Source organism: Rana temporaria, chromosome 9, assembly GCF_905171775.1.
Source record: "Rana temporaria chromosome 9, aRanTem1.1, whole genome shotgun sequence".
Taxonomy (NCBI): domain Eukaryota; kingdom Metazoa; phylum Chordata; class Amphibia; order Anura; family Ranidae; genus Rana; species Rana temporaria.
The window spans coordinates 70,835,604-70,862,705 of NC_053497.1; the positions used below are offsets into that span (position 1 = coordinate 70,835,604).

Genomic DNA, 27,102 nt, shown 5'->3' on the forward strand with positions numbered 1-27,102 from the left:
AGGCTGAGTTTTGTTTATTTGAAAATAATAAACATGTTATATTTACATGCTCTGCGCAGTGGTTTTGCTTAGAGCTTCCCCGGTCCTTCTCATCTTTGGTGCCCCGCCAATGCTCCTGGCCCCTCCCCCCTACCAAATGCCCCCATAGCAAGCAGCACCTGCTGCTGTCTCTGCCAATGAGGAGACATAGACCCCAGGAAGCTGCTGCTCTCATGTATATCGCTGGATTGAGATGGGGCTCAGGTAAGTATTAGGGCAGGCTGGGAGGGAGCTACACACAGAAGTTTTTTTTTACCTTGATAAATTCATTAAGGTAAAAAAAAAACTTGAGCCTTTACAACCACTAAGCATAAACTAAACTGGAAAATGATCAACAATAAATTACTGTCTATTCTAATCAATACTCAGTCGAAATTTGATAAAACGTGGTGGCCATGGATTCACTATCTTGATAGTGTGTAGTTTGCTCCAGCAACTACTACTTTACTTCTTCTCTTTCCCTGCTTTCCTTCTAGCAACAATTTTTCTCATATTACTTGTAGTTTCTTGTAGGCACTTGGTACATTTACACCTTTGAATGTGGAAACCATTTTGTACCTTTAAATCACAATAACTTGATCCAATATGTAATTTTACTGCTTAACTGCCCATCGATTCTCAGGTATATACCCCTAGAGGGTTTACACACAACACTTTTTCACATTGATGTGTCTTAGCCGTACTCAAAATCCAAGTGCCCATGCTGTTATTTTGTTATCTTTTCACTTGACAAGGGAACCTGTTAGTTACTTGAAACTTTAATAAAAATACTGGAATATAAAAAGAGTCAATCATGCATTTAGAAGAGTATAAATAAAACTAGGGTTGTCTCGATACCGATACCAGTATCGGTATCGGGACCGATACCGAGTATTTGCGGGAGTACTTGTACTCGCGCAAATACCCCCGATACCTAAATAGAATACTTTCCCCCCCGCCGCTTCCGCCGCATCGAAAGCCTCCGCATGGGTTAAACGGCGTGCGGGAACATCACAGCTTTCATTTGAATAGCTGTAGTGTTCCCACGCGTATAGACACTCCCCCTTGCTCGGGATTGGATGGGTGATCGTGATCTGTCCAATCCTGAGCAAGGGGGAGTGTCTATACGTGCGGGCAAAACAGCTATTCAAATGAATGCTGTGATTTTCTCCATGCGGAGGCGGCTTTCGGCGGCAAAGGTATGGGGGAAATGGCTGGAGGGACATGGCTGCATATGTGAGGGACATGGCTAGAGGGACATGGCTGCATATGTGAGGGACATGGCTAGAGGGACGTGGCTGCATATGTGAGGGACATGGCTAGAGGGACGTGGCTGCATATGTGAGGGACATGGCTAGAGGGACATGGCTGCATATGTGAGGGACATGGCTAGAGGGACATGGCTGAATATGTGGGGGACATGGCTGGGGGGACATGGGGCTGCATATGTGGGGGGACATGGCTGCATTTGGGGACACATTTAAAAAAAGTATCGGTATTCGGTATCGGCGACTACTTGAAAAAAAGTATCGGTACTTGTACTCGGTCCTAAAAAAGTGGTATCGGGACAACCCTAAATAAAACTGCGCTCATCAATCCGGCATTATGGTAGCAATAATTCACCTTGCTGTAACAATATTGGTCTGCATGCAGAGCTTAGAATCAGTGGCGGAATTCCATCAAATCAGCAAAATTGTCACACTCAGGGGGAAACATTTCAGCAGAGCACACCAGCCTAGTGCAATATAAAACATTTTATAAAAAATTAACTGATAAAATATGGATAGAGAATGAGCATTCGTTTTTCATGAACTATTATATCTTATGTTTTTTTTTTTTTGCATCCTCTTTAGCCCATTTTCAGTGTTCACTTAAAGCTTTTTATTACCTATAGTGTTTTATTCATTTTGATCTCTTTGTTCCTTTGATTTATTATATGTTAAGCATGTAATGCTATATTTATAGTATGTCATTTGTTTCTCTTAATGTCAACTCTGCGTGTATTTCAGCATCCCAGCACTTTAACTTTTTCTCCCCTGTGGTTATATAGCTCGTGTAATTTGGTTTTAATGTTTATAGATGGCACCTGCACACACTTTCACTGGTTTGAGAAAGAAGTAGCACCTCTGCAACACGTTGTCAAGAAAACAGGTACCCAGAAGTAGACATCTGTACCATTAGGAAGCCGGTCCTCCGCTGCTCATTTCCAATGGCTGCACTTCATCCCCACCACTGACCACGGAAAGGGGGAGGACTTTAAAAAATCACACAGGGCCAAAGTGTTATGCACCACTTTTATGGACATCATTGAATTAAGTGCATTTAATGCTTTCACTTTTAAAGTGTTATGTTTTATAGTGCACTCTGATCGTGTCTTAGTCCAGGACTCCCCCCCCCCCCCCCCCCCCCAATTGTAACCATTTGGCTAATTTGTTGGAGTTCCTGTGCCGATTTCCAGTTCTGGATGGAGAACCTGGAGACCAATTATTCTCAGAAGCAAGGTGGATTATTGCTACCATGATGCCAGATTACTATTAAGCACGATTTCATGAATCCTATTGTAAGTGCACAATTGACTTTTTTAACATATATTTGAGACAACACTTAAAGTCAATGCACCCTTTTTTCTATTTTTTTTCCTTTACAGTTAAAGGCAGAACCAGGAACAGCTCGACCCTGTGATTGGACAAAGAAGTACTGACACTGGTGGGGTCATCCCTGTGCTTTATCCTCCTGTAAGCATGCCTGTGCAAAGAAATATAGTTCCGATTGGTTTCCCCTCTAAAGCTCTACTGTACAGAGGATTATAAAATTATAAAATGGGGATATCAAAACAAAACCCGATTTTTTACTTGCCTGTAGTTCAGCATTAAAGAACATGTAGCCCTGTAAATGTATACCTCCCCTGACAACAATGATATAGTCCAAGATAAAAAAGGGGGAAATATTGAAAAAGTGAGGGATGTCCAAAAATGGTGGTGGGATTTTTAGCTCTATGGGCATATCAGAATTTCTGTGGGTCTGAAATTTTCAGAAACACTAAGCAAATCGGAGGTTTAAAAACTATATTTAGTTATTTTGATTTCCTTTATTTAGACACTGTGGCCCGGATTCACAAAGGAGTTACGACGGCGTATCTCCAGATACGCCGTCGTAACTCTGAGTGTGAGGCGTCGCATCTCTGCGCCTGATTCATAGAATCAGATACGCCTCACTGTTGCCTAGATATGAGCAGTGTAAGTCTCTTACGCCGTCGTATCTTGGGGTACATATTTACGCTGGCCGCTAGGGGCGCTTCCGTATATTTCCGTGTCGTATATGCAAATGAGCTAGATACGCCGATTCACGAACGTACGTGTCCGGCGTATCAAGATACGTTGTTTACGTAAGGCGTCAGACCGACGTAAAGTTACCCCTCATAAAGCAGGGGTAAGTCATGTTAGGTATTGACGTCGGAAACGTACGAACAGCGTCGTATTTTACGTCGTTTGCGCAAGTCGTCCGTGAATGGGGCTGGGCGTAGGTTACGTTCACGTCGACTAAGCATTGAGCGGGCGTAATTTACTTTGAAAATTCAACGTGATAATGAGCATGCGCGCGCATGTGCCGTTCGTAAGGCGCGTCATTTACGTGGGGTCACCAATCATTTACATACAACACGCCCCCTACCAGCCTAGTTTGAATTAGGCGGGCTTACGCCGGCCCATTTACACTACGCCGCAACTTAGAGAGCAAGTCCTTTCTCAAAACGGGACCTGCTGCTCTAATTTACGGCGGCGTAGTGTATCCGAGATACGCTACGCCCGCCTAAAGATAGGCGCTTCTTTGAGAATCTGGTCCTGGGAATCCATTCAGGGTTCCTGCTGACTCTTCTTGGAGACCCTGCTGAAAATTCCTAATGCAGACTTTCCAACATTTGAGTAAGCCTCTGCTGTTCACACTTGATGTACATAGACTACCACTTTGGAATTCCATAGTAGCTGAATCCCATTTAATCTCTTGTGGTTTTTCCACTAACTAACAATTCATCAGGATCAGGATTTCTCAAGTGTTCTCTCTATGGGCAGGTCTAGCTAGCTCTGCTACTGCACAGGCTTTTAAAGGGTCACTAAAGGAAAAAAATGTTTTACCTGAAATGACTGTTTACAGGGTATAGAGACATAATAGTTAACTGATTCCTTTTAAAAATGATTAAAAATAGATAAAAACCAATCATATAATGTGCCTGCAGTTTAGTTTCGTTTTTGCTGTTTGCTGGTTCTCTGATGTACAGAGAGCCACTAGAGGGCAGTCAGCCAATAGAGGGCAAGGATACTTTGTCTAAAACTCCTCAGCACCAATCCAGTTTCGTTTGACACACAGTAATCACACCTCCTTGATTAGTCACCACCGTGAGAAATCTCCCAGTACTGTGGTGATCAGAAAACAGACAACCAGGAAGTGTCCAGAACAGTGAGGATTTACAGCAACATCAAAGCAAAAACGAACAATGAGGACATGAAACCAGGACGGCAGTAAGGTAAAGGAAGCTATTTAGCTAAAAAAAAAATTCCTTTAGTGACCCTTTAAGCTGGACGTGTCAGTGAAATTTATTATCTATTATGATATAACTATGACACTGATCACTGCTTTCATTTTTTTGATGTGAGCCCCAGCACTCCCCATTAATTGGACCTTTGGTAGCAGACAGCAGTAAAAGATTCATTTTTTCAAACTGATGCGGTAGTCCAGGACATTGGTTTATATCTACAGGGTTACTAAATATTTACATATTATTGCCACTCTCTATGTAATACGCTGTTAAAATGTCTAAATGTATCCCCCTGATTTTTCCCTCCTTTTTTTCATTTTAGATACGTTTTCTATTATAGCTACTTACTCCTGACCAAGAGAAAAAAAACTTAAAGTCCTTGAAACGCGTTGGGTTCAACTCTGTCTGTATGATCTACACAGACAGTAAACTGTGGTCATCTTTATATACTTACCAACAATATTCAGTGAACTGTAACTGCATCAGTATTTTTATATGTATTGGACATGTCTCATTATGTATTAACGTTTTGTGATTTTTAATCTAGCTTGGAGTTTTATGCCCCTAAAATTCCATTCGAGGGTCCAGTCCATTAGTCTAAAAACGTAAAAAGACCATGGCACAAACATCAAAAACCGAATTTAAAAGCAAGAAAAAAAAGTGCTAAAATGTTTCCTTTCCATAAACTCATTTTTTTAACTTGTAATGTGCCTCTGAATTTAGGGAATTCAAACATTTACAGAAGAGACTCCCTATCACAGCCAAAGTTTCCCCTTCCTACTTGCCAAAGTCTTCTCATCTTCTGTGGGTGTATAATTACTGTCTGTGCTGGCCCATCTCCTCCTTACCTCCCTAAATAACCTGTTTACTTAGCTGCCGGGGGGGGGGGGGGGGCAATCAATCACTCACTTGATTGACAGCCCTGAGCCTGCTAGGGCTGCCGACGGATTCAAAATATCGACACCCAGCAGACATCTCAGGACTTTTGGATGTCAGCACAAAGGAAGAGGTAAAAAGGCATACAAATAGGTGGAAAAGCACATGTAGACTTGGAAAGATCATTTATTTAGAAATGGTCTGGCAAAATGGCCACTTTAAGAGAATCTATAAATCTATAAATGGGATCCATATTTGTATTTATTTTTCTGCAGTCAGTTCTGTCATGATAACAAAATTGTAAACATTTAGATTACCAGAGCTGAGGTTTTGCTGGAAGCCAGCTCCTGTGCAATAAGCCTCAATCACTTTCAGAATCTGTGCATCTTCTTCCAGTGCTATGGTGCCTGGAAAAAGAGGTTTAGCAATGTAAAAAACAATGGATTTTTCAACTGGGAAATGCAAGCAAGATATTGTTTTAAAAAGATGACCTGTTATCTACCAACCCTTCAATACAGTCTTGTACATCTACATCCTGAGGAAGAGAATAATAATGTGTACAGAAAAGCAAAAAATGAATGTACTAAAATACAAACGGGTCGCAATTAAGTATAATGTAATTGCATTTCACAGCTGCCCATGCCTTAGGTGTACAAGCCAGTTTTCTATATTACGGAGATGAAAAGCTTGAGCGTTGCTCCAAATTAGTTTTTACTTATCTGGCCAGCTACAAATAATTTTGTTTTCTGACAAATAAACATAACAAATGTAAAATCCCGTGTTACTACCCATAGAAGAGTATACATATTGTTCTGCAATTTGTCACATTTATAATGTACACTAAAACGTACAATTTTGGTACAAAGCAATACAAAGTTGTTTACAAATACATTTAAAAAAATCAAGACGACGAATAAACTAATAAAAAATACTATCCAGCTATTCATATCTATACCTTCATATCTGTGAAATAGTGGAAGCTGACAATCACTTTAGCAGTCCACACTACCACAGTGATTGCCATGATCTTCCGGGTTCTGTGTAAAGGTAGACTAATGTAAGCATGCAATTTGGATCATACAGGACTTAAAAGATCTATAAAAATGAAATAAACCTGCAGAAAATGATAAGGGGAAAAGGGGAAGCAGCTGTTCATTGGAGTTTTTAGCGTTATCTAGCAATAATATGGTCCTAAATAAAATAAAAAGTAAATTAAATTTTTCCTAACCAAGGTTACGTGTGTGGTCAAAGTAATTTTTATAAGCATTTTCTTCCTTATTTTTCTACTGTATTAGGCCCCTTCACATGAGCAGATGGATCCGGTCCAGACAAGAGCAGGTTGTGTCTGTGTCTGCTCTGCATAAGCAGAGCAGACCTTGACCAGGCAACTGCCTGCTTAGGGGGGGGGGGGGGGGGATCAGCAGACAGATTATGGGCAGGTGGACTCCTAGCGCAGTCGGTCTTCGAAATTTGTATATTGTTCCCTGAAGGTTTAAAACACTCAGTGGATGCCTTCTCAGCACCATGAGAGAATTTGTGTTAAAGGCCTCTTTCTAGGTGCCTCTGTGCAATTAAGGGTGTTTGCATTCTACAGACATCAGGCAAATAGGCGTAAAGCTTAACTCCATGTTTAATTTTCATTTAAGTCATTTGGTTGGACCAAGCTGACCCAAAATGTACTATTTACTGCACTAGCAGGTGTAATTTCTGGGCATGTGGTATTAACTGTACGTACTGTACCCCGAGCTACATACAAATTTACAATGCTGTGTTCCAGCAGTGGGGTAGGGACGTCCCACTCCCAAAATAAACTCCATCAGGCTAAGAGTCCAGCCTTTCACAAGAAGCTTTGTATTATATGAATGAATACATGGCTTCCTCTGATTGGCCGAGTTGGAGATGGTGACCTCGTCTGCCCGCCTCATCCAAATGAACTTTGTATTCCTTCATAAATTACAGAGTTGCTCAGCCCGCCTCAATTTTTTTTCAGGAATGGGATGGAAAGTCCCTGTCCCAGTTATTGCAGTGCGCCCAGCAAATGCATCTGTTAGTGCAGTAATTAGTTTGTTTAGGTCACATGGGCCCAAACAAACTATTCAAAGGGTCAATAAACGTGGAGTCAAAGTATAACTAAAGGCAAAACTTTTTTCGTTTTGGATAAAGTGGAGAGTGAGTAGAACCCCGTCAGGTTTTTATTGCTGTCTGTGCCCCCAATAGGGAGAGCCATCCTCCATATTTGTCCTGTTTACCATTATCAGTGAAAGTAAAAGAAAATCCCACATTTTGGATTGTCCTTAGAAAGGTAATAGAGGGGAAATTTTCCTTTGGGAACACTAGTTCTTGTGACCTGGGGGTCCCCAAGAAAATCCCTTAATTTCCAGGGATTTCCTCCTACTTCCTGTTTTGCTATGGGATAGGAAGTGAAGGGAAATCTCTGCAATGGGACACATATGGTGAAATCTGACAGGGGTTATACCACTCCCTTGCTCTATCCAAAATGAAAATAAAAGTGTTGCCCTTAGTTCTAATCTGGACATAGAGTCAGTTTTATTGTTCAACCAGCAGGTTGAAAGAAAAAAAAACTCACCCAATTTCCCCATCCTTACATTCGAGGTGGATGGGAAAATTCTCCACACTGAAACATTGTATTCTGATGATGGGGAGACTTCCCTGCACTCTCAATATACTGATCAGTGCCGAGTCTGTAGCACTGATTGAGCTGAAATTTTCCAACAGGCTGGTTGAACAGAAGTTGATCCGTAGATCAACTTCTGTTCAACCACAGAGCCATACATGGATTAAATTTGAGCCGGTCCCTGCTGAACTGGCTGATATTCGATCCATGTATGGCCAGCTTTAGGCTTTAATGGTAGAACCAGACAAGATTTAACAAGAAAATCCAGGCAACAAGTGGCATTGATCGTTGGACTACTAATGATTTCAAGCAAACAATGTAGCTCTGTTCAGTCAGAAAGCCTGCAGAACGGAGTGATTCACTGCAGCTAGATTGTACAGAGCTCCTCACATGTGTTGTCGACGTGTCTGCCTCAAGAAACTCATGTAACTTCCACTGTCTCTGTTGCCTGTATTGCCCATCAAATCAGTAGGCTATAATCTGTGGGTATAAGAAACTTCTAAGGCCCCGTACAGACGACCGAACATGTCTGCTGAAACAGGTCCGCGGACGGCGCGGCCTCGTCGCCACGTATCGAGTACGTGCGGATTTCTGTATGATGGTGTGTACAGCCATCATACAGAAATCTCTGGGCAGACATGTACGCTGAAAACGGTCCGGCGGACCGTTTTCATCATACATGTTTGCCCGTGTGTACAAGGCCTTATGCTTACACTTTGATAGATCATTCTTTTTATAAGCAAGTGAAAACAAGAAGCCTGCTGAAGCTGTGTTTGGAAATACCTTTTCTGGACCACAAACAGGTAAGTAAGAGATTTTTGGACAACTGGACCACAAAAATGAGTAAAAGTGGTCTGATACACTACAGCAGGGATATGCAATTAGCGGACCTCCAGCTGTTGCAGAACTACAAGTCCCATGAGGCATAGCAGGACTGACAGCCACAAGCATGACACCCAGAGGCAGAGGCATGATGGAACTTGTAGTTTTGCAACAGCTGGAGGTCCGCTAATTGCATATCCCTGCACTACAGTAATGGATGGGTGAAAAAAGAAAGCCTTGAGCAAGTAGGCTGCACTCTGCAGATGTGTCTTTTTCCGGTGACTATTAAGACACAGAGAACAGTAGAACTGTATAAATCACACATTGTGTTCCCACTAAGCCAGTGCACACTTAAAAATGTGGCACTTGAGGGTATATTTATAAAGCAATGAATTTGGCATTCACCAAACCATTATTTCAGGTGGAACATCACATTGCATGCGTTTCAAAATGGCAGTGATGGATTTTCTACCAGTGAATGTTTGGTGAAAGTCACTTCCCTGACCTAGGTCTGAGCATGCACTCAGAGAAGACAGCAAATGCCTCTCAAAGTTGTGCTGTGCATCCCAAGAGGTTTCATAAAAAAAAAAAAACTGTCAAGAAATGTAAATCTGACAGCTAGCGAGATCTTCTCCCTCCCGCTGTCACAATTAGAAAAAAAAGTGGGTCTCTACCTAGCCACGTCACTCAGAGTCCTGTGAATGGAAAACTACAAGGTCCAGCAGCATTTTAGCACTATGGTAGTTCATTCATTCTTCCTATCAGCATGTATTGGCTTGCTCGTATGAGGTGTGAGCAAGCCGATACACTCACAAATCTGCAGGAGTCCTGCATGGTACTACTGATCGTGGGTGCAATACTTTACAGGCTCCTGCAAAAAAAAAAATTAAATGCACATTTTCTTACTTGCAAACAAATGTGCATTTATTTTTTTTATTTTTTTAAGTGAACATCCTTTAAATTCCATATTAGTCTCTAAACCTGAACAAATAAAAATAACTGTTGCATACTTTTCCTGAGAGCAGATTCATCATCCGAAGCTTTTCGTTCTGGTTTTCGTTTTGGAAGAAACTTCTTGACATTTTTGGGGCTTTTGCTAGAATCCTGTAGAAAGAATTAAGAGTTTTTATACAAATATTTTTTCTCAAGGTCCACAATGCCTCAGGCCATAGCTATGACAATCTGCTTCTCTTCAATTGTCTAAACTCATTAATCCAACACTTTATCCAGTTATTAAAAGAGAGCCTCCTCCTGCACTGCACCCAATACTTGCCCTAACACTTATATACCTATATTATTGATGTTATTAACCCATACAAGCCTATAAACAAATACATAATTTCACAGGTTTCTGTTACTATTTTTTCAGACAAAAAAAATAAAAGAATTGCATCCCAAATTCTTGGACTATAAAAAGGTTTCTACCTTAAAGCCCAACTCCAGACCCAATGTTTTTGGTTTTGAATAGACTGGAGAAGACTGTCACATTTTAAAAAGGCCACACCTCCTGTTCTGTTTAAAATTGTGAAAATAACGAAGGAGAAACCTCCCCTAAGGTGACAAAGAAAGCAAAAAAAAAAGCCAAACAAGGGTTTTATGCCTACTCCACCAAGTCCCTAAAATGCTTGTATAGAGTTGGGTTTTATTATCATTCCTGCTGTGCTACTATTGTCCTCCAAAATAAAATAAAAATTGATAACAGCCATGATTTATACTTTATATAAATTGAGGGCCAATTCACATTGACTTGCGCTAAAATGTATGTACATTTCAATCCATTTTAGTCGCATTTCAACGCACACTGACGTCCGTTGACATACTTTTTGATGACATGCATGTGCAGCATTATGGTGTGAATAGGACACATTGTCATTATTATTAAAATTATGATTTTTTAACTGTACTTAGCGCAGCTGTAAACCACAGATCAACACACTGTTGTGAATTGGCCCTAAATTTAAATAGATGACTATGAGAATTTTTAGCCAAAGCATTCTAACAGGGGGCTGTAGGCCATCCTCAATTTCTTCTTGGCTGGACACACATTTCAGCTCCTGCTAAAGGTGCTGAAGATATTTTTAGGTAGTCTGTTATATATAATATAATAATTTTAGTATGTTCTAAGTCTGCACCAGGGTCTACTTTCCACCAGCTCCAATGACTGTCTGAGTAATATGTCCAACCACCTCAACTCATTCCTCTTTTTTCAAAGAAATTGCAGTTCTATTCCAAGGTGCTCTGACCCACCAAAGTGAGAGTAATTAGGATTTCTCATTTTTGCCACTGGCATGTGCAGCTTTTTTAACCCACAGGCTAGAATAGGACTTAAAAATTGGGTCTGAACTAAGTATCTGGAATTAAATCTGCCACCGTTCCAGGTGAAATTTAAGCCGAAAATTAACAGTTGGTGCAAACTCCCCTTTACAGTGGTTGGCGGCTCCAATCTCATTATTTAGGTACCCCAATGACTTATTTCACAACTCCCCAGTCTGGCTGCTGAAGCGTTGCTGTACACAAATAAATGTATTTCATGAGCTTATTTGGAAAAAGAAAACTATCTACTCTCCATTTAGCAAAAAGACGCTGGTGGCCTAGCTATAATTCACACTAAAATGTACTTTCTCGCTGCCCAGTTCTAACATTTAAACTGGGATGAGAGGGACCTGGAGGATCCTACTCTGGCAATTTTACTCTACTATAATTCCAAATACCTATTGCTTTGCCAACTGGTATCTTTTCTGCATGTCAGGAACACTCCACATTGCTGTTCTTTCATCGCCTCTAGCTGCAGGTGTAGAAGCTGATGAAGTGGGAGGAATAAAACGGTAATACACCTATATGGCATAATTCGTTCCTACCAGAACTTAATAAATTGCAAGGTTTCGGACTGTGGCGGGACAGGAGAGCGAGATATTTGATCCAGCTGTATTGAAAACCTTTCAGTTGCTTCAGGCAGAATTTCATCTTCCAACTCAAGGGTTTTTCCAATAGTTTCAATTGAGACATGCGTTAACTGTTAAGGCCTGTACATTTCAATGAACTGAATATAACAATTTAATTATTAGACTGCAAACTAAAGCAGACTCCAGAAAAAGGCTTATTTCTTATTTATATATGGGACTTTAATGAGGGGAGACCTGTGGAAACAGGTACTGATTTCTCCTCTCCTAGTGTCCTCATCCCCAACTCAGAGGCTCACTCAACTTGATCATACCCGTGCTAAACTGTATAGATGGAGGCGTAGGGATATGAATGTATGCCCTTATCCTCAACATATTTTAAGTACATTTTTATCCAACACTGATTAAAATTTGGCAAAAAAAAAAAATGTATTAGGCATTTTGAGCCCAATTAAAGCTTACCGTTTTCCTAAAGAGGTTTTCAGATTCATAATACTTTATTAATCCCAAAAGGGAGATTATTGCAACACATGCCACACTCAACAAAAACAACACAAGATCAAAACAATGAACAGAACAAGACACAAAGACAACAAAATTCCCAATAACAGCCATTAGCACAAAATAAGTTAATATTTTTAATACTAGCATAAGTAAGCATTTCCTTCGGTGCCAGATACTCTATCACTTCAATAATATTGCTGCATGGCAACTGCATCCTCACTAATGTAAGAGAGAACAGAGTGTGGATGGTTGAACGTAAAAGAAAATCCCCAAATTTGGGTTGTCTCCAGGAAAGTAATAGAGGGGAAATCTTCCTTTAGGGGACACTAGTTCTGGTCACCTGAGGGTCCCCAAGGAATTACCTTAATCTGTGATTTCCTCTCACTTCCTGTTTTGGCTCTGGGACTCCCTAATTGGACACATAAGGCAAAAAATAAACCGACAAGGGTTATAACCCACTCCAAAATGACCTAGTTCTGTGGTTTATTTTTAGCCTAACAATGCAAGTCACGCTAAGCAGTTTACAGTTAAAGTGGGTTCTAAACTAAAGAATTTTTGCCTTTATGCATTCTCTGCATTACAGTAAAAATCTTCTGTGATCAGGTTTCCCCTTCCCAGCCCCCCTAAATATTTACCCATATTTACCCAAGTCAATCTTGATCCAGCGCTGTGCCGGAAAGCAGCGGCTCTCTGTGCTCTCTCTTTACAGGACAGAGAGGCAGCAGCTGCTGTCAATCAAATCCTGTGATAGGGGACTGGACCAAACTGCTGTGTCTGATTAGGATATAGGCAGCACAGCTCGGGATCGATCCTGCATATGTGGCCCCATAGGAAGCAGCTTTCTATATAGGGGGGCATTTACTGAAGAGGAGAAGCACCAGCGGGGGACCCCAGAAAAGGAGGTTTGAGGTTGCTCTGTGCAAAACCATTGAACAGAGCAGATAAGTATGACATATTTATTATTTTCTAAAAAAATAAGGATTAGAATAATTTTAATGCAATGACACAGGTTTCATATCAGCCAGTCTAATCTGTGATGTATGACTTCTTCGGCCCATTTGAGGCTATAAAAAAAAAAGCTTCAGAGAATAAAATACAGACCAATATCCTGTGACAAGCTCCGGAAAGCTATTGTATCAGTCAACAGATGAATATAAAGCTAGAAAATAATGCAAATTATGCATTCGTCAAAAATGATGGAGATAGCTAGTGATAAGAGTGTGAACAATGGCTCTGGTTGATCTTGAAGTCTTTCTTAAACTATTCCCCTTTCTGCCTTTGTGGTTGACAAAACAATCTCATGACACAAGTATTGCGTGTATCAGTTTCTCGGAACTCCCCAAGACCATAAGCACAAAAGCTCTAAGAAATTGGAATGTGCTTTATTTCCTTTCACTCTTAGAAGATGTAGTGCCGTCTTGTTAAGAAAACTCTTTGCTTGGGTGTGAAAATACATACACAGTTTCCCCAATGACTTTTCCAGTCAATACTGCAGTACTCTTGTGGCTCTTTAAATTACGTGGTGAGTAATGGGCTGTTTAAGGCCTGAACTTATTTATTATGCATTTTAACAGACCGGAGATTGTAAGGCAATATGGATGACTATGTAAAGTCCCAACCAATCCCACAAAGATGGACTGGCTGAAAGTGATGGTCTTAATAAGGCCCAGAGATATACCAATCAGTTGCTTAAGCCTATATTAGGTCCATTTCTATCAACTAGTCTATATCAGTGGAACTAGGTACAGAGCTTGGTCAGAACTTTATACAGTCATCAATATACAAAAAATTTAATTAGGCCTTCAGTTTGAATCACTTAAATGCATTTCAAGGAAATCAAAAACAAGAGTCATTCAATGTCTTACAAATGTTATAAAAAAAAAAAAAAGCATAGCCTGAGTAGAAAGGCATGTCCCCATGCAATCATACTGCAAAGCAGGACCCTTACTCTCTGTAGAGAAGCACTAGACCTATTGCAGAGGTCTGCCACACCCCTCCTAAATCAGACCTACAGTGCATCCTAGAATGTATTCACATCTCTTCACCTTTTCAACATTTTGTTATGTTACCGCCTTATTCCAAAATTGATTCAATTAATTATTTTCCTACAAATTCTACAAACAATACCCCATAATGACAACGTGAAAGAAGTTTGTTTTAAATCTTGGCAAACTTATTAAAAATGAAAAAAAATTACATATACATAAGGTTTTATAACCTTTGCCATGGCACATAATATTGAGCTTAGGGGCATCGTGTTTCCACTAATCATCCTTGAGAGGTTTCTACAACTTGGAGTCAACGTGTGGTAAATTGAGTTGATTGGACATGATTTGGAAAGGCACACACCTGTTTAAATAAGGTCCCACAGTTGACAGTGCATGTCAAAGCACAAACCCTGCTATGAACTCCAAGGAATTGTCTGTAGACCTCCAAGACAGGATTATATCGAGGCACAGATCTGGGGTAGGGTACAGAAAATGTCTGCAGCATTGAAGGTTTCAATGAGCACATGGGCCTCCATCATGTGTGAATGGAACAAGGAACCACAAGGACTCTTCCTAGAGTGGTCTACCTGGCCAAACTGAGTGGTAAGGGGAGAAGGGCCTTAGTCAGACAAAGCTCCAGCATTTCTCTGTGGAGAGAGAAGAACCTTCTAGAAAAACAACCATCTCTGCAGCACTCCACCCATCAGACCTGTATGATAGAGTGGCCAGTAAAATGCACATGACAGCCTGCCTGGAGTTTGCCTAAAGTCACCTGAAGGACTCTCAGACCATGAGAAACAAAATTCTCTGGTGTGATGAAACAAAGATGGACTATATTGGACTATATTGAGAGAAACTCTTTGGCCTGAATAGCAACGGTCATGTCTGTAGGACACCAGGCACCACTCATCACCTGGAAAACACCATTCCTACCCCTACAGCGAAGCATGGTGGTGGCAGCATCATGCTGTGGGGATGTTTTTCAGCGGTAGTATCTAAGAGACTAGTCAGAATCGAGAGAAAGATGAATGCAGCAATGTACAGAGACATCCTTGATGAAAACTTGCTCCAGAGTACTCTAGACCTCAGACTGGTGCGAGGGTTCATCTTACAACCGTATGACACTAAGCACACAGCCAAGATAATAAAGGAATGGCTACGGGACAACTCTGTGAATGTCCTTTAGTGACCCAGCCAAAGTCCAGACTTGAACCCGATTGAACATCTCTGGGGAGATCTGAAAATTACTGTGCACCGATGCTCCCCATCTAACCTGATGGAGCTTTAGAGGTCCTGTAAAGAGGAATAGAAAAACTGCCCAAAAGGTGTGCTAAGCTTATAGCATCATACTCAAAAAGACTTGAGGCTGTAATTGGTGCCAAGGGTGCTTCAACAAATTATTGGAGCAAAGGCTGTGCATACTTATGTGCATGTGATTTTTTTTTTCATTTTTTATTTTTAATAAATTTGCAAATATTTCAAACAAACTTCTTTTATGTTGTCATTATGTGGTATTGTTTGTAGGATTTTGGAAGGAAAATAATGAATTTAATAAATTTTGGAAAAAGGCAGAAACATAACAAGAGGGAGGAAAAGCGAAGCGCTGTGAACACTTTCCGGATTCACTGTATAGCTCTGCAATCAGGAAAGCTTGTGCTCTCTGCAGTAAGAGTCCCAAATCTTCAGCATGCGGGCAGATTACAGGTTTTTCTTCTAAGGGCTGTGGCTAAGGAAAACAAAGACTTTGCACACCGCATATTTGATGCACCTGGAATGCATTTAGTTATGTTAAAATGAGAATTCAAATGGCCTTTATGAAAATAGAAACCCATCAAAATTAGTACACAGAGGAGTCTAAAACTGATGCCCTCTTTTTTGCTTCAGATGGGAAATGACGTAAAGTGAGCCTACAGTTTGCCCATATTTGGCAAAGTTGCAAGTTCACTTTGAGATGGGGTTATGAGCAGCGTGTACCTTCCTACTCTTTTCTGACACATAAATCTGCTGCCAAAATACCAGAGATTCAAATGTACATTTTGTTGTGCTAAGCAAGTTGAAACATACAGTATGCTAAAGACTGGGCCTAGCAATTAGCAGCTCAGGCACAAAGTGCAGTATTGTGAAGAGGCACAGGGAGCATTTACCCAGAAGCTAGGTAGATCTTAGACAATCAGGTGGAAGGTCAATGCAGTGGAGAGTGCAAGGGTAGCACTGGCAAAATACAGGTTTACCATAAAGGGACACTCCACCAAATGCCTGCTGAAGAGATACAGTATAAGGTCCTAAGGGTGATACACAAAATGAGCACCAGTGATGGATGGCACACACCTAGAGATACATGCATATGTGCTTTCACAGATCGAGAGCTCCAAAAGGAGCATTTAATAGTGTAGTATTGAAATTAAAAATTAATAAGTAATAAAGTAATAGTGGGTAAATTGGGTTGCCTGCATTTGTATATCCATTGCAGAAGGCAAGTAAAGAAATATTTCTGTCCCAAATTGTTGCCAGATAAGCTAGTTCTCAGGAAACATAAATTCAATGACTGTGAGGGGAGGAGGAGGGGGGGGGGGTGGATCCATGGTGTTGCACTATTAGCACATTCCGAAATATAAAAAAAGTTTGAAGGCGCTCCAGATTGTGTAGATTTTTTTTCTCCAACAATGGCTCATTGGTGGTGTGTAGGATGATTTCCTTGACAGAGACCGGTCACCTAAATTGCCCATGTGAGAGAAAAGTAATTTGTGCATGTCCCCCCCCCCCCATATTAGCCTGTGAGGTAGCCCATCATAGAAAAGAGGGCTAGGGAGGGAGCCGGTCCAATCTGGACTACAGGTGTTGGATAAGATTTGCCTAATAGAACACACTGGCTCTCAAAATCCCAAGGTACTCTGTAAAGTATGTGAGCATGCATGTAGGTAGGTTCATTTAGATTTCCCCTCTCAATACACCCTGCCCATTTAGCAGTATTAAAATATCCTAAATGGTTACTAGGTATAAAATGAAAATTGTTCTCTAATAGTTTTTTTTATATATATAATTCCTAGACTAAATTGAATTTTGCCAGACTAGTAAAATGAAAAAGTAAAAAGTAATTAAAAAGAAAAAGATTGCCTCAATATAGTCATGAATGTCCCAAGATAATGCAAACTGCTTCCCCTCACGATTCACAGATGTCTAGAGATTTAACCAATAAAGTCTTCCACGTTTTAATAAAAGGGCGCAAAACACCAGACCAAGTAATGGGAACACAGACGGAGCATTCTGACACAAATATCTTATGAATAATTCCATCAAAACAACGTTTTTATTCAGCAATACAAAGTATATTCAGTTGAAAGAGGAGATTATTAAAAGGAGGGATGTTTTCATTTTGGTACAATTTCAATACATTACATTTTCCATCTTAGCTTAAAGGAGTTCTGTGACCTAAAACTTTTAACCCCCGCTGTGCCCGGGCTGTAAAAATATACAAAATAAACTGTCACTTACCTGCCTACGATCCCCCGTTGTTCCGATATCGCCGTCCCGTTCTCCGGTCCCGGTCTCTTCCGCTTCCTGTGTGTCGGTGACTCATAGTGCGCTCAGCCTATCAGCGGCCGCGACGGGACATTGCTGCGGCCGCTGATGGGCTGAGCGCACTATGAGTCACCGACACACAGGAAGCGGAAGGGGCCCGGGACCGGAGAACGGGACGGCGATATCGGAACAACGGGGGATCGTAGGCAGGTAAGTGACAGTTTATTTTGTATATTTTTACAGCCCGGGCACAGCGGGGGTTAAAAGTTTTAGGTCAGAGAACTCCTTTAAAGATATACAGTTTTTTTCCAAATAATAATGGCTGCAAAACTTGTTCCGACAGCATTTTATTATGCATTAAAAAGCAAAGGAAAATATTTTTTCACTGACAAAAAGCAGTGTTAATGCAATGTAATGCACACAGAAAAAGCAAAGTTTACTTTTCAGAAGCCCACAGACACACAAATACACAACACACAGTTTTTAATTTAAGTAATCTTTATATTTTACTACACAAATCATCTATGGGCAAAATCCATAGACCTACAAATGATTGTATCTATGTAGGTCTAGGTCAGACCCGCACACACACCTACACAGGTTGAACTACAGTACATGGACTGGTGTCTATAATCAACCTATGAATTGGAAGTGGACATATCAAACTGTGAAGGAAGACCTTATTGGAAACCTATACGGAAATGGTCACATACTGGTTATACAGAAATTAAACTATTTTGATTCACTGAGCGTAATGCCACTGACATACATCCAATCATTACATAGTAGGTGAGGTTGAAAAAAAGACAAGTCCAACCTACGTGTGTGGACTTAGATTCCTGAAATTCAATATTTTAAATGTGAACTTCGATGTAGAGAAAGCCTGCAATCAGAAAGTAAGAAGGATTCCAATGCTGACCTCTCCTGAAAATACTAAAAATATTGGTTCTGTGGCTGTCACGTTGATCCAAATGCTTTAGTCAGGGGTCAGATTTCTATTGTAGGTACACATCCTTGGGTGTGTTAAGCTTGTGCATCTTCTACGAGGACCTTTAAATAAAATATGTTTATTTTATTGGTCCTAACCTGTCTTAGAAAAATGTAGCGTTGTGTAAATAAGCCTGTGTAAGAAGAATGTGTACACGATAATTACCCGGAAAAAAAGTCACCATTTCGTCTCTGCTTTCGATAGACAAAGGCCTATGACTCTGAATGAAAAACCTCTTCCTGGCTTTAGCAATCACTGATTTACAACACATATGTCGCTTAGGAGTTCTAACCTCACATTTTTTTCCTGTCTACATGCTTCTTCAGAATATTGCAGTCAGGCAACTAGAATTTACAAAGAAGGTCAAGAACTGTGGTCTCTTTACTTTGGTTGAGGTTTTTCTTTAAAACAGTATTAAACCCAGAAGCGAACATTTACTAAATAGCAGCTTACCAATTCTTAGATGTGGTGGCTGCATTTGTTTCCATTTTAAAGCTTTCTTTATTCTATTTTTACCTAGTGACCTGGCCAGTAAGTCTGATATATTGCTCACTTGCATTTACAGGCTCTCTTGCAGTTACTGGCAGTGGTACCTAAAATTGTCAGCTTTTATTTATTGCAAAACCATTATCCCAAAAGAAAAAATCTATTTGCTGTCACTGATTATAAAATGTGAGCTGGCATTTGGCTCCAATTTGTTAGCGTATCGAACACAGTACATTCTAGTATATAGGCTTCCGAGTGATGCTCGGCGTGCACCCCCTGGCGGCCGGGCCGCCGAGGACGTCATGTCCCGGAGGGACAGAGTGTTCCTGTGGACGTCATATGACAATGGGCGGTAGGGAAGTGGTTAAGTAACATTATAGGGTCTATTTATAAATGGTTTCACCCACGATTCACAAAAGTTTCTATTATATATATATTTTTTTATTTTATTTTTTTCTGGAAAAAAAAATAAGCAAACTAAAAACAAACTAGCACAATGTGGAAGATGCAATTTAGAGGCTGCAGTCTATTGCAGACAAACAAATGAAAGAAAAGACAAATGGTACAATAACTGTAGCGCAGAGCTTAAGTTTTAAGGAGTTATACCAGTAGAAAAGAATTACAAATTTAACCAAATGTTAAATATTAAATTGTACTGTAGCCAACAAACTAATGGTATATTTAGGGGCTTCTGAGGCCACATTATGCACTAAAGAAAAAATATTATCTTCATGATCATTATAATTGACTTTACGGCCATTCTCCTCTATAGAATACCTAAACAAGGTAGCAGGGGTGTGCTCATGACCACTCGGTTACAGCCTTGTTGCCCAATAACAGCATAGCTATGGACATGGTACAATCCACACCATCACACTTGCAAACATAGTGACATTACGAAGAAGTTGCATGGTCACTGCATACCTTCCAGTAACTGTACATGATGACTAGCAATCTAGATAAGCCATCTGTATTTTGGGGAACTCTTGGATTGTGGCACTGAGCGCACTAACTGCTGGAAATAACAAATTATGTGTGTTAACTGCCAGCAACTACTTGTTCCTGCGTTGAAAACTCTGGGTGGGCAATAGAGTAAAATTACTGCTTCCAATTACACCTGTTCTTTATTCACTCCCAATTAATGCAGTTTTCTGAAGGTCTATTTAGAGACAGTGCCGTGAAGGAGAAATATTGCGCCAGAAAAAGCATTAAAAAAGCCAAGAGTTCAAAAAGTATTAGTTCAGCGAATAAAAAAGATTCCGATTTGGCATTAACTACAAAATTTGTGCTCGTTTTCTTTTCTCCAGTTTTAACAATTGAGCTCCATTGTCTCTTCTTGATCTCTTACATTTCCAACTTAGTTTATGACTGAACTGAGGTAACAATTTTATCCTTAAATTAATAAACTTGATTTTATCAGAAGGCAGCACTATGCTAAAAGTAAAGACCCTTTGCTTATCACTTGCTTCTGCTTCACAGGCATTGTTTTATATATTTGTTTTAGAACAAGAATAAGATATTTTTCAGAGCTAGTAGTCTTTTTTTCATGATACAGGGAAAAAGACTATTCAAAGCTGCCAATTAGAATTCAGCTAGATGTCTACTAGTTACTGTTGCATCATGATTTACTCAACCGCATTATAAAAGGGAACCCTTACAGTTTTATATTATGAACCTCGCTCTTTACAATATGCTGTAGATTATTTTAAACAAATGACAAGCCTATGTCTGCTTTTCACTCAAATCTTTATAGACATTCAGGGAGACATAGTAATTGCAGGTATTAGACAGACATAAGCAAGAATACTACAGATGCAGGGAAGAAGCTTCCATATTGCAGCATAAGAATAGGTTCTACCCTTACCTTCAAGATATAAGACATCCTCTACAATAAATATGTAGAAAAAGAAAAGAATATATGTAAGAGAGAGCAAGTAAAATAACAGTTTAACAGAGTCATTGCCCAACCACTCAATCTAAGAAAATAGATCACTGTCATTAAAACAAGTCTGCACTGGGTGATTGAAGCTACAAAAATACATTTTAAATAAAAGTACAGCAAATTGAGAATGTTTTTCATAGTACCTAGTATTTAACCCTTCACTCAATTCATAATTCAAAATGGGTACTACAAAGACACATACTTGTCTTGAAGTGCTATCATCTCAGTAATGTATAAAATAGTGCGGGGTTGTGCTTTAAAGTTTACATACCCTGTCAGATTTTATGATTTATTGGCCATTTTTCAGAGAATATGAATAACACAAAAACATTTCTTTCACTCATGGTTAGTGTTTGGCTATTTATTATCAACTGTGTTTACTCTTTATAAATCATAATCACAACAGAAACTACCCACAGATGAGGATGGTTATCTTTAGGCCTCATGCACACTGGATGTTAAAATAACGTTATAAAAACATTTTTGAGCGTTTATCTACGTTTATCAGCATTAGAGCGTTTTTACACCTGAAAACTTCTCTCAGAACACACTAGTTTTGTTTTTTACTGCTCAAAAATGCCAAAACTGCCAACACCCTATGGGAGTTATTTACTAAAGGCAAATAATAGTTTTCACATAGTTTTCACTACAAGTGCAAACTACAAGTACACAGTGCACTTGAAATTGCTTTAGATCAGAGGGGGACATGCAAGGAAAATAAAAAACAGCATTTTGGCTTGCATGTGATTGGATAATAAAATCAGCAGAGCTTCCCCTCATTTCAGATCTACCCCTCAGATTTACAGCGACTGCACTTCCAGTGCAATTTCAAATGCACTTGTAGTGCAAAGTGGATTTGAGCCACCCTCATACAGGAAACCAGGGGCAATGGCTTAAAGAAGCTTCAGTCTCAGTAAGTGATTCATTTAGCTGCTGGAAGTGTTAAAAAAAAACAAAAAAAAAACTGAGTGGTTGTAAAGGTTCCCGTTTAAAAAAATAAAATAAAAATAACAAACATGTCATGCTTGCCTCCCACTGTGCAGTTTGTTTTGCAAAGAGTGGCCCCGATCCTCCTGTTCTGGGAAGCTCTCTCCCAAGGGGGTTACCTTGCGGTCACGCTCCCGTGTCATACACTCGGCGTCCATAGCCGCCAAAGTGTATGACTCAGCCCTGCCCCCCGGCGCAAACATCATTGGATTTGATGGACAGCAGCGGGAGCCAATGGCTGCGCTGCTATCCATCTATCCAATGAAGAGCCGAGAAAAGAGCGATGCGGGTTCGTGCCCATGGAAATTCAGGTCAAGCTCAGGTAAGTAAAACGGGGGGCCTGGACACTGCAAGGTGTTTTTTCACCTTAATGCATAGGATACATTAAGGTGAAAAAACACGCAGGTTTACAACACCTTTAATATCGCTTTCGTGTAAAGAGGTTTCACAATTTTTATCTAATATTTTAATAATTGGGCGAGCTAGAAATATACTGTTAATGAGGCCCTTTTGTGCTTTTGGAGTGATCTACTACCTACAATGATGTGTAAATGACTTTATAATTAATATATATATATATATATATATATATATATATATATATATATATATATATATATATATATATATATATATATATATATATATATATATATATATATATATATATATATATATATATATATATATATATTTTTTTTTTTGTATTCTTGATATGAAAAAAAGTTACCTTGCCTTAGAAGCCCTCTATATCTTCCTACAAAAAGCTGAACCCCATAGCCAGATTCACATTGATGCATGGTAACACATAAAATGTTACGTACAGTGTGTTGCACTATTCATTCTAAAATGACACACACATTAGACAAAGCAGTACAGGTGCTTTTATGTGTGCAGAGGTGCATTGACCGCCTATTAAAAATCATGAAATGCCTTCATGAGTGCGTGTAAACACACCACAATAGTGTAAACGGGCTACATAGCCGACTCTTCTAAAGAACAATATTGTGGGAGTTATTCCACAATTTCTACAGAAACCAGATTCCTAGTGCACGTTACAAATATATGGTTTCTGTAGGCAAGACACCTTTCACGTGAATTTCATGTTAGAGTCTACTGCCCTTGGAACTTTATACTAAATTCCTGTAAGCTTCTCTACTGAGCTTCCCCATTGTAGCCTCCACCAGCTATTCCGTCAAGCATTCCAATCCTAGGCCAATATTTCTACGCTCATCCACAATTTTTTAATTTCTTCCCCCTCTCCCTTTCTCCTCTTTTCTTTTCTTCCCTTTTTCCCTTCTTCGCTCTGCTGCTACCTTTGTTTGTTTATGCTATTCTCGTCAGAACATCCGGGCTATCGGTCACAAAGCGCTTTGGCACCACCGACTGGTGGTATATGCGCGCTTTCCAAACAAATAGTAATAAATAAATAAATGGAGCTATATGCTGCTATATGGCGTAGATATTTTTTCCCATACAGAGGGCCACTTTCTAAAACTGGGGAATAAATATTATATGTAGTACAATCCTCCGTGCAGGAAAAAAAAAAAAAAAATACAAAAATCACATGTATGCTACATGCAGAATATTTGGGGGCCCCTCTCAATATAGGGAATGGGACAGACTACTGTATGATGTAGCTAACCTTTACCCTTCGTCTCTTACCCTAAGATTATACCAATTTCCTACTACAGTATATAGAGCCCAGCTATGAAAGGAAACTTGTACTGGTAAAATATGAAGGCTGCCTAAGCTTACATATATAACTGAAAATGCTAATTGGCTGGCTTTGATGCTGATCCAGTGGCTTCAGTACTTTCTGGAGCATGGATTCAGGAGAAGTTTGTAGATCAGGACTTCTGACTCCACATTGACTTTCTAGTCTGCCTTTTCTGGGTTAGTGACTCCAAGAGTACTGAAGCTAGAGAGCCAAGGACATTTTTTTCTAAGGAAAGGGCCAATGGTAGTCCCTGTATATCTCTCAGTTTCTTTTTTCCCAAGTCAAAATGTAATAAAATATCTGAGAAAGCACTAGCAAAACAAGTTTCCTGTTAGTGAAGACTGATAAAGGGCAGAGAGTTTGTTTCGTTTAATGGTTGCCACATCTGCTGCATGAACACTATTCTGAAAATTGACATGGCACTCTATAAAGATACTTCATGCCCTTACTGAAAAATACTGAGAGCTCATGGCTTACCACATTAAAGGGCAAGACCCCTAAGGCAATACATATTTGGCACCCACTCACATCTTCAGACTGCATGTTCTAATTACAGACAGGAAGTCTGAGGCTTGTCATTGAGCCACGTGTGATGCTGGCAGTTGTATGAGAAAGCACATACTAAGCAGAAAAAAATACAATTCTTTGGTGACCTTCAAGCATTTCCTGTTTTTTTGGTACATAGCCAGTAACCTATTAACTCACCTAAAATCATGCTTAAAAGGGGTTGTAAAGGTTTGTTTTTTATTTTCTAAATAGGTTCCTTTAAGCTAGTGCATTGTTAGTTCACTTACCTTTTCCTTCAATTTCCCTTCTGAATGTTTTTTTTCCTTTGTCTAAATTTCTCACTTCCTGTTCCTCCTCAGTAAGCTTGCCCCCATTATTCGAGCCGTTCTGGCTGGGGGGTAGTCAACCAGAACAGCTTAATGAGGGGGAACAGGAAGTGAGAAATTCAGACAAAGAAAAAAAAAACATTTAGAAGAGAAATCGAAGGAAAAGGTAAGTGAACCAACAATGTACTAGTTTAAAGGAACCTATTTAGAAAATATAAAACAACCTTTATAACCCCTTTAAGTATGAAAAATAGTAGATTCTAAATGTATTTGACCAAGTTCACCAAGTTGGCTGGGTCCATTTGTCAACTGCTTACATTCCCCACTGGAAATCCTTCCTATCTCCTGTTGACTGTAGGCCAAATAAAATAGTCACACTTGCACTGAGAATTTCTTTATAGGAACTGGTCAAATTGCATATAAATGCAGGTAAAAGGCTCAGGTTATGTACTGTATTTCCAGTTGAATATGCAATGTGAACAAAGACTCTAGGGATGGCTACATAGATGCCATAGGAAATTAAAATTATTTCAACCATGGTTTTGTAGTGTAAATTCTGTAGGTTTTCTATTGTCATTATGGAAAGGAGCAGAGGGCCAGATTCACAGAAGAGATACGACGGCGTATCTCTGTGATCCGCCCGTCCTAACTATGCGACTGATTCATAGAATCAGTTACGCATAGATAGCCATAAGATCCGACAGGTGTAATTGACTTACACCGTCGGATCTTAGGATGCAATTCTAGGCCGGCCGCTAGGTGACGATTCCATTGCGGTCGGCGTAGAATATGCAAATGACTAGTTACGGCGATCCACGAAGATCCGCGCGTTCGTCGCAATCCCGTACATCGTCGTTTTTACCCGTCGCAAAGTTACACCTGCTTTAACATGGCTTATCTTTAGATCAGCCATGTTAAAGTATGGCCGTCGTTCCTGCGTCGAATTTCGATTTTTTTTTTTGCGCAAGACGTCCGGGAATACGAAAAAAACGTCGGGGCGCTGTAATTTCGCGCAATGCACGTCGGGAAATTTCCTAACGAAGCATGCGCAGAACGTTCGGCGCGGGAACGCGCCCAATTTAAATGGTGCCCGCCCCATTTGAATTAGGCGGGCTTGCGCCGAGCGCATTTACGTTACACTGCCGCAAGTTTACAGGTAAGAGCTTTGTGAATCGGGCACTTACGCTGTAAACCTGCGGTGGTGTAACGTAAATGGGATACGTTACGCCGCCGCGGAGTAACGTAATTGTCTGTGAATCTGGCCCATTGTCCCAGCTGTTGCAGGAAGCACAAGAATAAACTTGTATTTTCAAAGAGAAAAAAAAGATGTGAACCAGGGACTCATGGGAAGCCACATTTAATTGCACTCTTAAATGTATGTTTTATTGTTATTACTTTTATATTAAGTTGAGGAACTTTTTTGTTGGTGTTGCTGCTAGGTACAGTACATGAAATATTGCATATACTGTAAATATTCAGCATGTACCACTTGCTGCCAAGAGGTGACAGAAGAGGTTCCAGCTGCAACGTCCTACTAAGCTGCTATCATGTGAACAACCTGTGTAATTTTAACTTCGCTATTTAGGTCTATTCACAACACACTAAAGCTAAATAGAAAATAAACACCCTTCCTATTGCTAGTGTGTAAAGACGGTATGGATTTTAGTCTACAGGTGAACAGGTAATGTTCGGTTTTCTTATTAGAAAGTCTGGCATGGTCAGTAAATTAAAACAATCGGCCATAAAATTACCTAGTTTTAAGCCTTTAGCTGCCAGCAAGATAAGGCTTATGTCTAGCTTTTACAGAAAATGTATGTCTGTTCTCAGCCAACTGCCAGCTTTCAATTGGAAACGAGTTGGGTTATTGTAAAACTGCTTGACCACCCCCACAGACACCAGAATGGACTACCCACCCATTTGCTGATCCTCCCTCCGATGAATGAACCAGGAAGCTGTCATTTGCTGGCAGCACCGGATGGATGGACAACTGATGGAGAACAATCTGTGCTCCATTAGCTGTAGTGGAGTGGAAAGGAGTGCAGGTCTAATAGACCCAAAATAAAATAAGTTTTACACCCCTCACCCAAACACGCATACATAGATAAATCCATCCAGGTGTGAATATGTATGAAAACGGCATCTGGGCTACACAAGTGAGAGCAATGATTCTAGGGACATTATCCTTGGTTAACTCTAAACTGACGACCTGCGCTTTTAAAGTGTTGTTCAAGTATAATTTTAATTTAATTTACAGGCGCACAAAATTGTAAGGCCTGACATGTTTGTATACATTTACTCATTGCAAATTTGTTTTTATATTTTACTAAAACTGTATTAAAAAAGGGACAAAAAG

At 39.9% G+C, this 27,102-nt stretch overlaps 1 protein-coding gene across 2 annotated transcripts in view; it reads right to left on the reverse strand.

The window, feature by feature from the left end:
* ARHGEF6 (Rac/Cdc42 guanine nucleotide exchange factor 6) overlaps window positions 1-27,102 on the reverse strand; it is a 174,133-nt gene that overhangs the window by 20,726 nt on the left and 126,305 nt on the right. The window contains exons 17-19 of one of the 2 annotated variants that reach the window (XM_040323758.1): window positions 21,132-21,152; window positions 9,893-9,986; window positions 5,743-5,832 (exon numbers count right to left, since the gene is read on the reverse strand). In XM_040323758.1, the coding sequence (XP_040179692.1) occupies window positions 5,743-5,832; window positions 9,893-9,986; window positions 21,132-21,152 (205 nt within the window). The remainder of the gene's footprint in view (window positions 1-5,742; window positions 5,833-9,892; window positions 9,987-21,131; window positions 21,153-27,102) is intronic. The other variant, XM_040323759.1, reaches the window with a different exon arrangement.